At 50.1% G+C, this 16,579-nt stretch overlaps 1 protein-coding gene across 2 annotated transcripts in view; it reads right to left on the reverse strand.

Annotated features, from left to right (window-relative positions):
- CCAR1 (cell division cycle and apoptosis regulator 1) overlaps positions 1-16,579 on the reverse strand; it is a 189,314-nt gene that overhangs the window by 43,747 nt on the left and 128,988 nt on the right. The window contains exons 16-19 of one of the 2 annotated variants that reach the window (XM_075348798.1): positions 10,322-10,507; positions 10,044-10,235; positions 8,520-8,744; positions 7,848-7,944 (exon numbers count right to left, since the gene is read on the reverse strand). In XM_075348798.1, the coding sequence (XP_075204913.1) occupies positions 7,848-7,944; positions 8,520-8,744; positions 10,044-10,235; positions 10,322-10,507 (700 nt within the window). Of the gene's footprint in view, positions 1-7,835; positions 7,945-8,519; positions 8,745-10,043; positions 10,236-10,321; positions 10,508-16,579 lie in introns of both variants that reach the window. The other variant, XM_075348797.1, reaches the window with a different exon arrangement.

Raw genomic sequence — 16,579 nt, forward strand, 5'->3', positions numbered from 1 at the left:
AGCAGTGAGTAGGGAAACATCTGCACCTATCACCACCAAACTACCAACCTAATAAACTGAAAAGAAGGGAATTTTGTTTACTTACCGTAAATTCCTTTTCTTCTAGCTCCTATTGGGAGACCCAGACAATTGGGTGTATAGCTTCTGCCTCCGGAGGCCACACAAAGTATTACACTTTAAAAAGTGTAACCCCTCCCCTCTGCTATACACCCTCCCGTGCATCACGGGCTCATCAGTTTTGGTGCCAAAGCAGGAAGGAGGAAACTTATAAATTGGTCTAAGGTAAATTCAATCCGAAGGATGTTCGGAGAACTGAAACCATGAACCAAAAGAACAATTCAACATGAACAACATGTGTACACAAAAGAACAACAGCCCGAAGGGAACAGGGGCGGGTGCTGGGTCTCCCAATAGGAGCTAGAAGAAAAGGAATTTACAGGAAGTAAACAAAATTCCCTTCTTCTTTGTCGCTCCATTGGGAGACCCAGACAATTGGGATGTCCAAAAGCAATCCCTGGGTGGGTAAAAAAATACCTCGATAAAAAAAGAGCCGAAAAACGGCCCCCTCTTACAGGTGGGCAACTGCCGCCTGAAGGAGTCGCCTACCTAGGCTGGCATCTGCCGAATCATCGGCATGCACCTGATAGTGTTTCGTGAAGGTGTGCAGACTCGACCAGGTAGCCGCCTGACACACCTGCCGAGCCGTAGCCTGGTGTCGCAATGCCCAGGACACCGACTGCTCTGGTAGAATGGGCTTTCAGCCCTGCAGGAATCGGAAGCCTAAAAGAACGGTAGGCTTCAAGAATCGGTTCCTTGATCCACCGAGCTAAGGTTGACTTGAAAACCTGAAATCCCTTACTCTGGCCCGCGATAAGGACAAGAGCGCATCAGACCGGCGCAGGGGCGCCATGCGAGAAATGTAGAGCCGGAGTGCTCTAACCAGATCTAATAAATGCAAATCCTTTTCACAATGGTGAACTGGATGCGGACCCAAAGAGGGTAAGACGATATCCTGATTGAGATGAAACGGGGATACCTTAGGGATAAAGTCCGGGACCGGACGTAGAACCACCCTATCCTGGTGAAAACACCAGGAAGGGGGCTTTGCATGACAGCGCTGCTAGCTGAGACACTCTTCTGAGTGATGTGACTGCCACTAGGAAGGCCACCCTTTGCGAAAGGCGAGATAGAGAGATCCCGCATCGGCTCGAAAAGTGGCTTCTGAAGAGTCATCAGCACCCTGTTGAGATCCGAGGGTGTTAACGGACGCTTGTAAGGTGGGACCGGAAAGCGCCGATACTTGTCCCTTGAGAGAGCCGAGAGACAAGCCCTTGTCCATTCCGGATTGAAGGAAAGAAGAAAAGTGGGCAAGGCAAACGGCCAGGGAGTAAAACCCTGATCAGAGCACCAGGATAAGAAGATCCTCCAAGTCCTGTGATAGATCTTGGCGGACGTTGGTTTCCTGGCCTGTCTCATGGTGGCAATGACATCTGGAGATATCCCTGATGACGCTAGGAGCCAGGACTCAAGGGCCACACAGTCAGGTTTAGAGCCGCAGAATTCAGAAGGAAATATGGCCCTTGAGGCAGCAAGTCTGGTCGGTCTGGGAGTGTCTACGGTTGACCCACCGTGAGGTGCCACAGATCCGGGTACCACGATCACCTCGGCCAGACTGGAGCGACGAGGATGGCGCGGCGACAGTCTGACCTGATCTTGCGTAACACTCTGGGCAGTAGTGCCAGAGGAGGAAATACATAAGGCAGTCGAAACTGCGACCAGTCGTGAACTAGCGCGTCTGCCGCCAGAGCTCTGTGATCCTTGGACCGAGCCATGAATGCCGGGACTTTGTTGTTGTGCCGAGACGCCATTAGATCGACGTCCGGCGTTCCCCAGCGGCAACAGATCTCTAGAACACGTCCGGGTGAAGAGACCATTCCCCTGCGTCCATGCCCTGGCGACTGAGAAAATCTGCTTCCCAGTTTTCTACGCCCGGGATGTGAACTGCGGAGATGGTGGAGGCTGTGGCTTCCGCCCACAGCCGAATCCGCCGAACTGCTCGGAAGGCTTGACGACTGCGTGTGCCGCCCTGGTGGTTGATGTACGCAACCGCCGTGGCGTTGTCCGACTGAATTCGGATCTGCCTGCCCTCCAGCCATTGCTGGAACACCTTTAGGGCTAGATCCACTGCCCTTATCTCCAGAACATTGATCTGAAGGGAGGACTCTGTCGGAGTCCAGGTTCCCTGAGCCGAGTGGTGGAGGAAGATCGCTCCCCACCCTGACAGACTCGCGTCCGTCGTGACCACAGCCCCGGCTGGGGGCCGGAAGGATTTTTCCTTCGCCCAGGAAGTGGAAAGAAGACACCACTGAAGAGAGGTTTTGCTGCAAGGGAAAGAGAGACGTTCTTGTCTAGGGACGTCGACCTCCTGTCCCATTTGCGGTGTCCGATAGAGTCGGACGCAGACGAAACTGCGCAAGGGAACTGCCTCCCTTGCTGCCACCATCTTCCTTAGAAAGTGCATGAGGCGCCTCAAGGGGTGACTGGGCCCGAAGGAGAGATTGCACCCCTGTCTGTAGTGAACGCTGACTATGCAGCGGAAGCTTCACTATCGCTGAGAGAGTATGAAACTCCATCCCGAGGCAAGTCAGTGATTGGGTCGGTGTCAGTTTTGACCTTGGAAATTTGATGATCCACCCGAACCCCTGGAGAGTCTCCATAGCAATGGTCAGGTTGTGTTGACATGCCACCCAGGAGGGTGTCTTGACTAGAAGATCGTCTAGGTAAGTGAGCACCGAGTGGCCCTGAGAGTGTAGGACCGCCACCACTGCTGCCATGACCTTGGTGAAGACCCGTGGGGCTGTCGCCAGGCCGAATGGCAGTGCCACGAACTGAATTTGTTCGTCCCTGATGGCGAAACGCGGAAAGCGTTGAAGCTCGGGTGCGATCGGTACATGGAGATAAGCATCCTTGATGTCAATTGATGCTAGGAAGTCTCCTTGTGACATCGAGGCTTCAGAGTGTTCACCGCCTGAAAAAGTGCATCGGCTCGCTCGGGGGGCGGAGATGTTTTGAAGAAACGAGTCGGAGGACGAGAGCAGAGCTCTATCCTGTAACCGTGAGACAGAATGTCTCTCACCCATCGGTCTTGGACATGTGGCCACCAGGCGTCGCAAAAGCGGGAGAGCCTGCCACCGACCGAGGACGCGGTCTTGGTGAGGCCGAAGTCATGAGGAAGCCGCCTTGTGACTTAGACCGTCATGCAGAAGAGTTCCTCTAGCCCTCCTCTGACCTGTTGGACGTGGAGGAACGGAACTTTGCTGAGGACCGAAATGACCGAAACCTTTGGACTGGGGCAAGGACGAGACCTTTCCCTTGGACTGTCTAGTAACTTCATCCAATTGCTCGCCAAACAAACGGTCGCCAGAAAATGGCAAACCGGTTAAGAACTTCTTGGAAGCAGAGCCTGCCTTCCATTCACGTAGCCACATGGCCCTGCAGACTGCCACCGAATTGGTGGATGCTACCGCTGTACGGCTCGCAGAGTCCATGAACGGCGTTCATGGCGTAGAACGAAAAAACCTACGCCTGAGAAGTGAAGGACACAACCTGCGGGGCAGAGGTATTGTCAGGTTTCCAGGTTTTCCAGTTCTCTTTTGAATGAGCTTGCCCTCGGTTAACATGGAGGTTACTGTTCTGTTGCCCTACTTCCTGTCCAGCTGCTTAAAAGGCCGCCTCTAAGCCTAGTCCAGTGCCTGAGTATACTGCTTGCTGTGTGCTCCTGCTTTGCTGCTGCTAATCCTGATTGCCTCTGGATCCTCCTAAAGACTACCGACCGACCGACTCTGGACCTTACCCGGTTTCTCTAAGCTGTGCCCGGATTTCGTCTGCCATCTTCGGTCAGCACTCTGCCCGGTTCTCTCTGGTTCGTAATCACTCTGGACAATCATTCCGTACGGACACTCCTGGACTTTTACCGCTTGCCCCTTGTGTCCCGGCTGCGGCGCATTTAGGCCTTCCAGGGTGATTGCCGGACAGTCCCTGTATAGGGGTTCGCTCTGGTGGTCTCCCTGGGGGAGTCCGGTGCGTGGCCCCGGGAATTCCCTTCGCTCCGTTTCGGAAAGGTATTTTGTGTATTTGTACTGCTGTGTTTTCCGTTGTGTATCTACCGTGGTTACATATTATAAAACATCTTGTACCAGGAACTCATCTCTGATTGTCATTGCCCTACGCTATCGAAATCCTCAGAACATATATAAGTATTACAGGTATGTGCAACCGCAATAATCTCAGCCAGAGAAGCTGAGATAGCTTGGAGTGCCCTCACGGCTGCGAAGGCTGGAGCAAAAGATGCGACTATGGCTTCATAGATGGATTTCATCATAAGCTTTATTTGCCTGTCAGGGCATTCGTGAGAGATGGACATCTGCCACTAATACTACGGATCTAGCCGCCAGCCTAGAGACTGGAGAATCCACCCTGTGACACTGAGCCCAACCCTTAACAACGTCAGGGGGGAAAAGGGTAACGCGTGTCCATAAGGCGCTTAGTAAGCGCTTGTCCGTAAAGTTCTGTGCTTCTGGACGGCCCCTCTGGAGTTAGAGTGATCGAAACACGCACCCCTGATGAAGTCGGGGAAGGTTCCCAGCGGGCCCGCTTAGCCTATCAGAGGCCGCGGTCCGTGACGGAGTTCTCACCGTGGGATCTGGGTGTTACCCCAGGAGCCCCTTGTTGTACCGACCCAGAGGGACCCGGGAGCGATGAACTCACAGCTCCCTGGCCCTGTGTTCTCGGTCTGGACTGCAAGGCTTCCAGTATCTTAGCAGACCCTCTGTCCATAGACTGAGTCCTGGAATGTGAAAGCTACTCAGAGATTTGCTGATTCCAACATGCAAACTCTGTCCCTGTCATCTGTGCAGTGGAAACCGGCGGTACCACCTGGCCGAGGGTCCCACCAGTGCCGGAGGCTCCGGCTGAGTGAGTGCCCTCGGGGCCAAGCATTGTACACAATGAGGGTATGTGGAACCTGCCTGTAATATGGTACAGGTTGCAAAATAAGCCAGTGCCTTGGCACCCTTACTCTTTAAGAGCAGACAATAGCATGTCGTCCGCAGAGTATTTAGTGAGGGTATACAGCCAAAAGCAAATAATGCTGCCAGACAGTGAGATCATATACCATATAAATAAACATATATATATATACACTGCGGCACCAAGGGGGGTCAGCACCTGAAAACTGGTGCCCCACAGTGCTCAGTGAGGGGGAAGGAGGATACCAACGTATGCTCCAGCCCTCCCTGCCGACGTCCAGTCGGCCGTCCCGTCGTTACCCCTGACTGGCAGGCCTGAGAACGGGAGTATATGGTACTAGGCCGCAAGAGCCGGGGACTAAATTTAAAAACGCGGCCGGCAAACATGGCGCGGTCGGCGCGGTAGTCCCAGTCTCACAAACCACTCAGCAACCGCTGCGGCATTTGTAACACAGATGCTGCATGCACCGTCCCTCAGGGGACACAGAGTACCTTATGATGCAGGGCTCTGTCCCTGATGATGTCCAGTCTCCTGTCCGTCAGAATCCCCCAGGGGCTGCGGATGGAGCCCGGTCCCTGCATGGCGACCGGTTAGGATCCCCCTCTCCCAGAGCAGTGGGAAACCTTTGTAGATTCTGAGATCCTCCACCGGCAGAATTATAACAATGGCTGCCGGCGTTCCGAGGGGAGGAGAGAGCCGTGGGCGGCACCGCAAAAGTGCGGGAACCTGGTGGCCCATAGAGATCAGTGAGGGGGGCGAAGGACAGGGAAGTGTGCTCCAGCCCTCACTGTCGGCATCATACCGACCGTCCCGCCTTTCTCCCTGACTGGCAGGCTCAGGGGCGGGAGTTTAACACAGTAGGCCGCAAAAGCCGGGGACTAAAGTATAAATCGCGGCCGACAAACCGGCACGGTCGGCGCGGTAGTTCCAGACAAAAAATCCACACCGCAGTCGCAGCTGCGTCTGAGGCCAAGGTGCTTCATGCACCGTCCCAACGGGGACACAGAGTACCTGTAGATGCAGGGCCATGTCCCTGACGATACTCCGTCTCCTGTCCGGCAGATTCCCCCAGGGGCTGCGGAGGGAGCCCGGTCCCAGTGGCTGGATGACCGGTTAGGATCCCACTTCCCCAGAGCCCCTAAGGGATGGGGAAGGAAAACGGCATGTGGCTCCTGCCTGTGTACCCGCAATGGGTACCTCAACCTTAACAGCACTGCCGACTCAGTGGGGTGAGAAGGGAGCATGCCGGGGGCCCTGTTAGGGGCCCTCTTTTCTTCCATCCGATATAATCAGCAGCTGCTGCTGACTAAAATGTGGAGCATTGTGTGCATGTGTGCCTCCTTCAACACAAAGCATAAAAACTGATGAGCCCGTGATGCACGGGAGGGTGTATAGCAGAGGGGAGGGGTTACACTTTTTAAAGTGTAATACTTTGTGTGGCCTCCGGAGGCAGAAGCTATACACCCAATTGTCTGGGTCTCCCAATGGAGCGACAAAGAAATAAGGAGCGCTGATAGTGTAATACCAACAGATCAGTGAGGTAGATCAGGAAAAATACACTCACCTGAAAAGGTTGTAATAGTCACAACCACTGATAGAGCATAGGATGATGGCGTCTGCTGCAGCCCCACGTGGATGTGCATACAAATCAGAGTGAAGAGGGGGTTAAAGCCGCGCATCAGCCAAAATGAAGATGTAGCACGTTGATGTTATAAACGTATTCTTTTATTCCATAGTATACTATGTTGATGCACTGGTCCTGAAGAGGAGGTATGTCCTCGAAACGCGTAGACAGATGGAATAAAAGAATACGTTTATAACATCAACGTGCTACATCTTCATTTTGGCTGATGCGCGGCATTAACCCCCTCTTCACTCTGATTTGTATGAACCTACCAACCTAGTCATACATTTCCAGGAGGATTAACTTAGGAACAGCAACGACTCCAAAATTCTACGTTTTTTTTTTTTTAAATGGAGATTGCAAACCGTTAAAGGGGTAGCTTCACTACTCTGCAATAGTGGCCACATCCCTGTAAAACTGATAGGGAATACCTTGTTCATTCAATTCTGCCTTTGAGCGGCGCTCTTGTAGTCCCGCTCATCCACATCTAGTGACCCCCCCCCCACCCCCGGGCTCCGTTACTACTGAGATCCAATGATGTCCTTTCAACTTCCAGTTGACCTGACATCACCTCGGTGGCCCCAGTCTTCCTGAGTGACTGGGCTGTGGGCGGAGCCTCACCACTCATCATAGCCCAGCATCTCGTGCGCGCTCTCTCCTTCACTGCAAAGCGCCAAGCAGGAGCGACGCTGGGTTGTGATGAGCAGTGAAACGCCGCCCACAGCCCAGTCACTCAGGAATACTGGGGTCAGCCTCGGTGATTTCAGGTCAACTGGAAGTTGACCAGAGATCAATGGATCTCAGAGGTTACGTAGCCTGGGGGAGGGTCACTTCATGGGGAAGAGTGGACAGCAATAGTGCCGCTCAGAGGCAGAATTGGCTGAACAAGGTATTTGGAAAAAGCCTTCCTAAATCAGTTTTATAGGGATGTGGTCACTACTGCAGAGTAGTGAACCACCTCTTTAAAGTAAACAGACACAGCAAGAAGAAGGGAAATTATGGAGAAGACAATCGCTTCTGCTGCAGGATCGTATGTGTAAATTATTCACAATAACTAACCACATCAGGTGGACAATAGAAATGACATATGGAAACGTTAACGATCTACACCTCAGACTCTGTCTGCAATAATTCCAAAAACCCAGCAGTAAAATGACCATCTTCATCATCATTTCAATCTGACCCTCATAGTCACCATCATCCTCTTCTGCTCCTATGGGTTCATAATCTTCTGGGTTATCATCATCCATTTCTTCATCGTCGTGGTAATCTTCTCTTTTCCGGTCCTCCTTCTATAAAATAACTATAGTTACTATATGTGGTGAACAAACAAAATGACACAGCCAAGCCTAAAGAATACAATTACATACACAAAAATGAAGAAACACCTAAATAATGAAAGGTGCGCTGGTATGGGCTATTCGATCTTAATATAAGGCACTATTGTTTTTAGTCTGTATCTGTTTTATAGAATTAAACTGCTCTGAATACCAAGAGCTCTGTAGCAGTTTAGGGTTACATTGTGCCCACTTAAAGGGCATCTTCACAGATGGATATTGTTGTTAAATAGCGCTTTTAAAAACAAACACTTTTGCAATTTACTGCTTATTAAAATTTCAAGCCACTCTTGAGATATTAACAGTTCTCTATACATTTTGTTGTCAAGGAGACCGACTACCTCTGTTATCTAGCTTGTAGGCGCTGTGCTAAAACTGGTAGGGATTACAAGTACCAGCATGCTGCAGCAGTGCCAACCAGCTCCCAATCAGTGCTTACAAGCTGAATATTAAAGAGCTAGTAAGCACTGTGCAGGGTCTGCTGTGTCATCCATTCTCTATCTACAGAAAGAAACTATGCATGTCTATACCTTTCTTTCATCTCTTTCCTCTGATCTAACTTTCTCATCTGAAGATTTTCTTCGCTTGGTTTTTGGTTCATCGTCTTCATCATCTTTCTTTTCTTTTTTCTCTTCCTTTTTAATTTTCTTCTCCTTTTTCTCATCACGTTCAGGGAGAGCTAAAAGCTCCTTGTATATGCGGACTCCAAAGTCTCTCTGAAGCATTTCGTTAAATAGCTCAGCAAATAGTGACACCTGATAAGATGTACGAGATATAAAAGTTAAAATTTGCAAAGATCTGTTATACGGCATATTACTAGAGTATCCTATTACTTTTAGATTGCGGTAATCCAATCTGTAAAGCCCCCCCATCAATCCAAAGCCAGTTAAGTGCTGCGGTATGTTCACCGATTTTCCATGTAAAGCAGCGTGAAAAGACGGACAACACTCAAACCATTGAAGATGAGTGATTTTTTTGTCATACTTAATAAAAAAACAAAAAAAGAAATATATATCGCAGCATGAGCACGTTTTTTTCAGTTTTGAATGAGACTCGCCCATTGAGGCATTTGGTTGCCGGATAAAAAAAAAAACAAACAAAAAAAAAACGGATTTCATATAGGGCCACAATACAGCATATGATTTTTATAAATAGATATCAATGCCGTAACATAGGAAATTGTATTTAGACTTGTAAATTATTAAAAACTGCTGCTGTATAAAAATGAATTGCATACAGATTACAAATGAGAAAAAGGACAATTTTTTTTACACATGTGTGTGTGAGCCTGACAAAAGACAGAGTAAGAGGAGCTTTTATCACGAAGGTACCACGACGGAGAATGGTCCCTCCTATTTCTGGTGTCAGGAGATCACTGTGCAGGGCTACATACACACGTGCCCAGGTTAATACTGCCGAATGTGCAGAGTCTACTTTATCCAGTGCTGCTAGGTTTAAGCAGTTTCTCTTGTCTCCTAAACTGTGGATGAAAGCTAGAGCCAGCTGTTCAGTGTTGCTAATTATCTCTGCTAGAAGGACTCCTCTCACAGACCAGGTAAATGCCAGTGATAGCTTCCGCTTAGCTTGCCTGTAGAGGGAACCTGTGAGCTGTTGACTAGGAAGTCATTCAGAGATCATTTGCTGTGTGAAACCAGTGTTGTTTTTTTTTCCCTTTCCTTATTCCCCTTTGGTTTTACCACTCTGGTACGTTCCTCATTACTTTTGCCTGTTTTGAGTGCTTTGTATGATTGCTGTTTATTTTACCCAGTCTAATCCTCTCTGTCATTAACCTACAGCGGGACTAGCGTTCCCGCTACCCTGCTCACTAGACAGGGCTGAGTCCAGGGAAAGACTGGTATAGGCACGTGATCAGCGACCGGGTGAAAGAACCTGTACAGGGACACGAAGGAGTGCAGGGATCAGCCTCATCTGAGTTTCTCTAGCACCAGAGCCTTCCGTTGTATTGTGTTCCCGATGTACCGTGCGTTGTGGCACTCGCTGGGGATTCCAGTGTGCCTGGCGGAACCATGCTAGTCACTGTGTAACAGCTGTACCTCAAATGAGTGCTCTTTATTGTCCTCTATCCGGTAATCCAGGAGAACGCTTAGAGACATGATACTGCAGTCAAACTTTCCATTTTTGGCAGACCAGTTTGGATGTACAATAATTGCTGGCTCATCAGGTAATAAATATCTTTTTTCTCGTCGCTGACGCTCCATTTCTTCTTGCCGTTTCCGTTCTTCTTCCTGGTAAAAAGATAGAGAATATTATGGCCAATGTACACCTTCAATTCAGAAAACCAAAATGCCACTGAATAAAATGGGATACAAACCTCCTTGTCATCCTCAGATTTACGCTCTTCCTCCTCCTCGTCTTCTTTTTCACATTTTTCTTGCTCCTTCTGCTCTTCTTTTTGTTCTTCAATGCGCAGCTGCTTTGTTAATCGTGCTATTAGCTGAGATTTTAGTCCCTTTGAGCTAAGATTGCGACTTTCAAGCTCTTTACGCAGATCATTTACCTAAAAAAAATGTAAAAGTCATCCACAGAGAAACACAAACTAAAAATCAAAGAACTTCGTGGAGATTTATAGTTCTTAACGCTGTTTCAGACAATGGGATAGTTCTTCACTAGTGGGCACAGAAGCAGACAATACAGGTAAAACCAGGTCACAAAAGAAAACAAATATATGCCAGAGCTACTCAACCATAAGGAATCTCTTTGAAGATAAGAGTATTTTTGTACAGGTTTCTCTAATTAAAGTCTATGGGAATAGAAGGGTTTGTCTCACAAGACATTTATGGCGCTGCAGTGGATCTGCCATAAATGTCTAATAGGTGCAGATCACAAAGATGAAATGCCGACCAATCTCCATGGGGGCATCCACTGAACCCCCATTCACACTGGTGTGAAACAGCACCCAGTTATTTCTCTTGTTTTCTGACTGACATTTCCATGTCTTCACTAACCAGTAAGCTGGAGAGATATTTAGGACTCATTCAGATGTAGGAAACAAAGCTTAGTGTGTTTCCTGAACTTGTCTTCAGGAGCGCACCACTCCCCTGCCTCACAGCTTCCTGCTTGCCAGAGGGGAAAGGTACACTCCTGATTGACAGTCCGGACCAGCAGCATAGTTGCAGCATCGGAGAGCAGTGGCACTGAACCATTGTTCACACCTAGACATTGAAAAACCAGTGCAAAAGTGGAGTTTACTAACATTTTATCTAGCTTAGACAATCGCAAATCTTTCTTGTTCTGATAATTTGATACAATGTGTAAAGTGTTGGTAAACTATATGGGGTATAGACAGGGTATAATAGTATGAAATGTTCTGTTTCAGTTTCTGGAAGAGCACAAAAAAAAAAATCCAACTTACCAAATGGTAAGATATTGGAAAAAAAAATATATCAAAAAGTTGCAGATGACAAAGTCCCTATATAACTTCACATGTCTAACTAGACTGTTACTTGAATCTTTAGCACTAGTTATATACTATGAATATGAGAGAAAGCGGAGGGCAGAACTATCACTAGACAGCCGGCTAACTTAAAATAAGCTGACAGTAATAAGAGGACGTTTTGTAGCTGCGAATCAGGATTTTATTAGTATTGTGTTAAAGAAGCTGTGCAAAAAACATATCGCTTATCCACTGAATAGGTGTTAAAGGGGTTGTTGTCCACTACTTTTACACTGATTGCCTATCCTTAGGATAGGTCATCAATGTCTGATCGGCTGGGGCCTGACACCTCGCATCCCTGCTGATCAGCTGTTCTAGGTCCCAGTGGCAGCACCAGACAGCCGGAAGAAGGGAATTTTGTTTACTTACCGTAAATTCCTTTTCTTCTAGCTCCAATTGGGAGACCCAGACAATTGGGAGACCCAGACAATTGGGTGTATAGCTATGCCTCCGGAGGCCACACAAAGTATTACACTAAAAGTGTAAAGCCCCTCCCCTTCTGCCTATACACCCCCCGTGCTCCCATGGGCTCCTCAGTTTTGGTGCAAAAGCAAGAAGGAGGAAAAAATTATAAACTGGTTTAAAGTAAATTCAATCCGAAGGAATATCGGAGAACTGAAACCATTCAACATGAACAACATGCGTACACAAAAAAACAGGGGCGGGAGCTGGGTCTCCCAATTGGAGCTAGAAGAAAAGGAATTTACGGTAAGTAAACAAAATTCCCTTCTTCTTTGTCGCTCCATTGGGAGACCCAGACAATTGGGACGTCCAAAAGCAGTCCCTGGGTGGGTAAATAATACCTCATAATAGAGCCGTAACGGCTCCGTCCTACAGGTGGGCAACCGCCGCCTGAAGGACTTGCCTACCTAGGCTGGCATCTGCCGAAGCATAGGTATGCACCTGATAGTGTTTCGTGAAAGTGTGCAGGCTCGACCAGGTAGCTGCCTGACACACCTGCTGAGCCGTAGCCTGGTGTCGCAAGGCCCAGGACGCTCCCACGGCCCTGGTAGAATGGGCCTTCAGCCCTGAGGGAACCGGAAGCACCGAGGAACGATAAGCTTCGAGAATTGGTTCCTTGATCCACCGAGCCAGGGTTGATTTGGAAGCTTGTGTCCCTTTACGCTGGCCAGCGACAAGGACAAAGAGTGCATCCGAGCGGCGCAGGGGCGCCGTACGAGAAATGTAGACTCTGAGTGCTCTCACCAGATCTAACAAGTGCAAATCCTTTTCACACTGGTGAACTGGATGAGGGCAAAAAGAAGGTAAGGAGATATCCTGATTGAGGTGAAAGGGGGATACCACCTTAGGGAGGAATTCCGGAACCGGACGCAGAACCACCTTGTCCTGGTGAAACACCAGGAAAGGAGCTTTGCAGGACAACGCTGCTAGCTCAGACACTCTCCGAAGTGAAGTGACTGCTACTAGGAAAACCACTTTCTGCGAAAGGTGTGCGAGAGAAATATCCCTCATTGGCTCGAACGGTGGTTTCTGAAGAACCATCAGCACCCTGTTCAGATCCCAGGGTTCTAACGGACGCTTGTAAGGAGGGACGATGTGACAAACCCCTTGCAGGAATGTGCGTACCTGTGGAAGTCTGGCCAGGCGCTTCTGAAAAAACACAGAGAGCGCAGAGACTTGTCCCTTAAGGGAGCCGAGCGACAAACCCTTTTCCAATCCGGATTGAAGAAAGGACAGAAAAGTGGGCAAGGCAAATGGCCAGGGAGAAAAACCCTGAGCAGAGCACCACGACAGGAATATTTTCCACGTCCTGTGGTAGATCTTGGCGGACGTTGGTTTCCTAGCCTGTCTCATAGTGGCAATGACCTCTTGAGATAATCCTGAAGACGCCAAGATCCAGGACTCAATGGCCACACAGTCAGGTTGAGGGCCGCTGAATTCAGATGGAAAAACGGCCCTTGAGACAGCAAGTCTGGTCGGTCTGGTAGTGCCCACGGCTGCCCGACCGTGAGATGCCACAGATCCGGGTACCACGACCTCCTCGGCCAGTCTGGAGCGACGAGGATGGCGCGGCGGCAGTCGGCCCTGATCTTGCGTAACACTCTGGGCAACAGTGCCAGAGGAGGAAACACATAAGGGAGTTGAAACTGCGACCAATCCTGAACTAAGGCGTCTGCCGCCAGAGCTCTGTGATCGTGAGATCGTGCCATGAATGCCGTGACCTTGTTGTTGTGCCGGGACGCCATTAGGTCGACGTCCGGCATCCCCCAGCGGCAACAGATTTCCTGAAACACTTCCGGGTGAGTGGACCATTCCCCTGCGTCCATGCCCTGGCGACTGAGAAAGTCTGCTTCCCAGTTTTCCATGCCCGGGATGTGAACTGCGGAGATGGTGGAGGCCGTGGCTTCCACCCACATCAAAATCCGCCGGACTTCCTGGAAGGCTTGCCGACTGCGTGTTCCCCCTTGGTGGTTGATGTAAGCCACCGCTGTGGAGTTGTCCGACTGAATTCGGATCTGCTTGCCTTCCAGCCACTGCTGGAACGCTTTTAGGGCAAGATACACTGCCCTGATCTCCAGAACATTGATCTGAAGTGAGGACTCTTGCTGAGTCCACGTACCCTGAGCCCTGTGGTGGAGGAAGACTGCTCCCCACCCTGACAGACTCGCGTCCGTCGTGACCACCGCCCAGGATGGGGGTAGGAAGGATTTCCCCTTCGATAATGAAGTGGGAAGAAGCCACCACCGAAGGGAAGCTTTGGTTGCCTGAGAGAGAGAGATGTTCCTGTCTAGGGACGTCGGCTTCCTGTCCCATTTTCGTAGGATGTCCCATTGAAGAAGACGCAGGTGAAACTGCGCGAAAGGGACTGCCTCCATTGCTGCCACCATCTTCCCCAGGAAGTGCATGAGGCGCCTCAAGGGGTGTGACTGACCTTGAAGGAGAGATTGCAACCCTGTCTGCAGTGACCGCTGTTTGTTCAGCGGAAGTTTCACTATCGCTGAGAGAGTATGAAACTCCATGCCAAGATATGTCAGCGATTGGACCGGTGTCAGATTTGACTTTGGAAAATTGATGATCCACCCGAAACTCTGGAGAGTCTCCAGAGTAACGTTGAGGCTGTGTTGGCATGCCTCTTGAGAGGGTGCCTTGACCAGCAGATCGTCTAAGTAAGGTATCACCGAGTGACCCTGAGAGTGGAGGACCGCAACTACTGTAGCCATGACCTTGGTGAAAACCCTTGGGGCTGTCGCCAGGCCGAACGGCAGTGCCGCGAACTGAAGGTGCTCGTCTCCCATGGCGAAGCGCAGGAAGCGCTGATGCTCTGGAGCAATCGGTACGTGGAGATAAGCATCTTTGATATCGATCGATGCAAGGAAATCTCCTTGGGACATTGAGGCAATGACGGAGCGGAGGGATTCCATCCGGAACCGCCTGGTCTTTACGTGTTTGTTGAGCAGTTTTAGGTCCAGAACAGGACGGAAAGATCCGTCCTTCTTTGGAACCACAAACAGGTTGGAGTAAAAACCGTGACCCTGTTGCTGATGAGGAACCGGGACCACCACTCCTTCTGCCTTCAGAGTGCCCACCGCCTGCAGAAGAGCATCGGCTCGGTCGGGAGGCGGAGATGTTCTGAAGAATCGAGTCGGAGGACGAGAGCTGAACTCTATCCTGTAACCGTGAGACAAAATGTCTCTCACCCAACGGTCTTTTACCTGTGGCAGCCAGGTGTCGCAAAAGCGGGAGAGCCTGCCACCGACCGAGGATGCGGTGTGAGGAGGCCGTAAGTCATGAGGAAGCCGCCTTGGTAGCGGCACCTCCGGCGGTCTTTTTAGGGCGTGACTTAGACCGCCATGAATCGGAGTTCCTCTGATCCTTCTGGGGCCTTTTGGACGAGGAGAATTGGGACCTGCCCGCACCCCGAAAGGACCGAAACCTCGACTGTCCCCTCCTCTGTTGGGATGTGTTTGGTTTGGCCTGGGGTAAGGATGTTTCCTTTCCCTTGGATTGTTTGATGATTTCATCCAATCTCTCACCAAACAAACGGTCGCCAGAAAATGGCAGACTGGTTAAGCACTTTTTGGAAGCAGAATCTGCCTTCCATTCCCGTAGCCACAAGGCCCTGCGTATTGCCACCGAATTGGCGGATGCTACCGCCGTACGGCTCGCAGAGTCCAGGACAGCATTAATAGCGTAGGACGCAAATGCCGACATTTGAGAGGTTATGGACGCCACCTGCGGCGCAGACGTACGTGTGAGTGCGTCAATTTGCGCTTGACCCGCAGAGATAGCTTGGAGTGCCCATACGGCTGCGAATGCTGGAGCAAAAGACGCGCCGATAGCTTCATAGATGGATTTCAACCAGAGCTCCATCTGTCTGTCAGTGGCATCCTTGAGTGAAGCCCCATCTTCAACTGCAACTATGGATCTAGCCGCCAGTCTGGAGATTGGAGGATCCACCTTGGGACACTGAGTCCAGCCCTTGACCACGTCAGGGGGGAAGGGATAACGTGTATCCTTAAGGCGCTTGGAAAAACGCTTATCTGGACAAGCTCGGTGTTTCTGGACTGCCTCTCTGAAGTCAGAGTGGTCCAGAAACATACTCGTACGCTTGGGAAACCTCAAACGGAATTTCTCCTGCTGAGAAGCTGACTCCTCTACTGGAGGAGCTGAAGGAGAAATATCCAACATTTGATTGATGGACGCGATAAGATCATTCACTATGGCGTCCCCATCAGGAGTATCAAGGTTGAGAGCGGCCTCAGGATCAGAATCCTGATCAGCTACCTCCGCTTCATCATACAGAGTCCTCCCGCTGAGACCCTGAACAATGTGATGATGTCGAGGGAAATTCCCAGCGAGCTCGCTTAGGCGGTCTGGGGCTGCGGTCCGTGTCAGAGACCTCACCCTGGGATCTATGAGACACCCATTGTTGTTCCGAATGAGGGGGACCAGGGAGCAATGATTCCCCAGTGCCCATGGCCTGAGGTACTGGTCTGGACTGCAAAGCTTCTAATATCTTAGCCATAGTCTCAGAAAGTCTTTCAGTAAAAACTGCAAACTCTGTCCCTGTCACCTGGACAGTGTTAGCAGGTGGTTCCTCCTGGGCCACCCTTAGCAGAGGCTCCGGCTGAGTAAGTGCCACAGGGGCCGAGCATTGCACACAATGAGGGTCAG

This window comes from Anomaloglossus baeobatrachus, chromosome 5, assembly GCF_048569485.1.
Source record: "Anomaloglossus baeobatrachus isolate aAnoBae1 chromosome 5, aAnoBae1.hap1, whole genome shotgun sequence".
In the NCBI taxonomy this organism is placed as follows: domain Eukaryota; kingdom Metazoa; phylum Chordata; class Amphibia; order Anura; family Aromobatidae; genus Anomaloglossus; species Anomaloglossus baeobatrachus.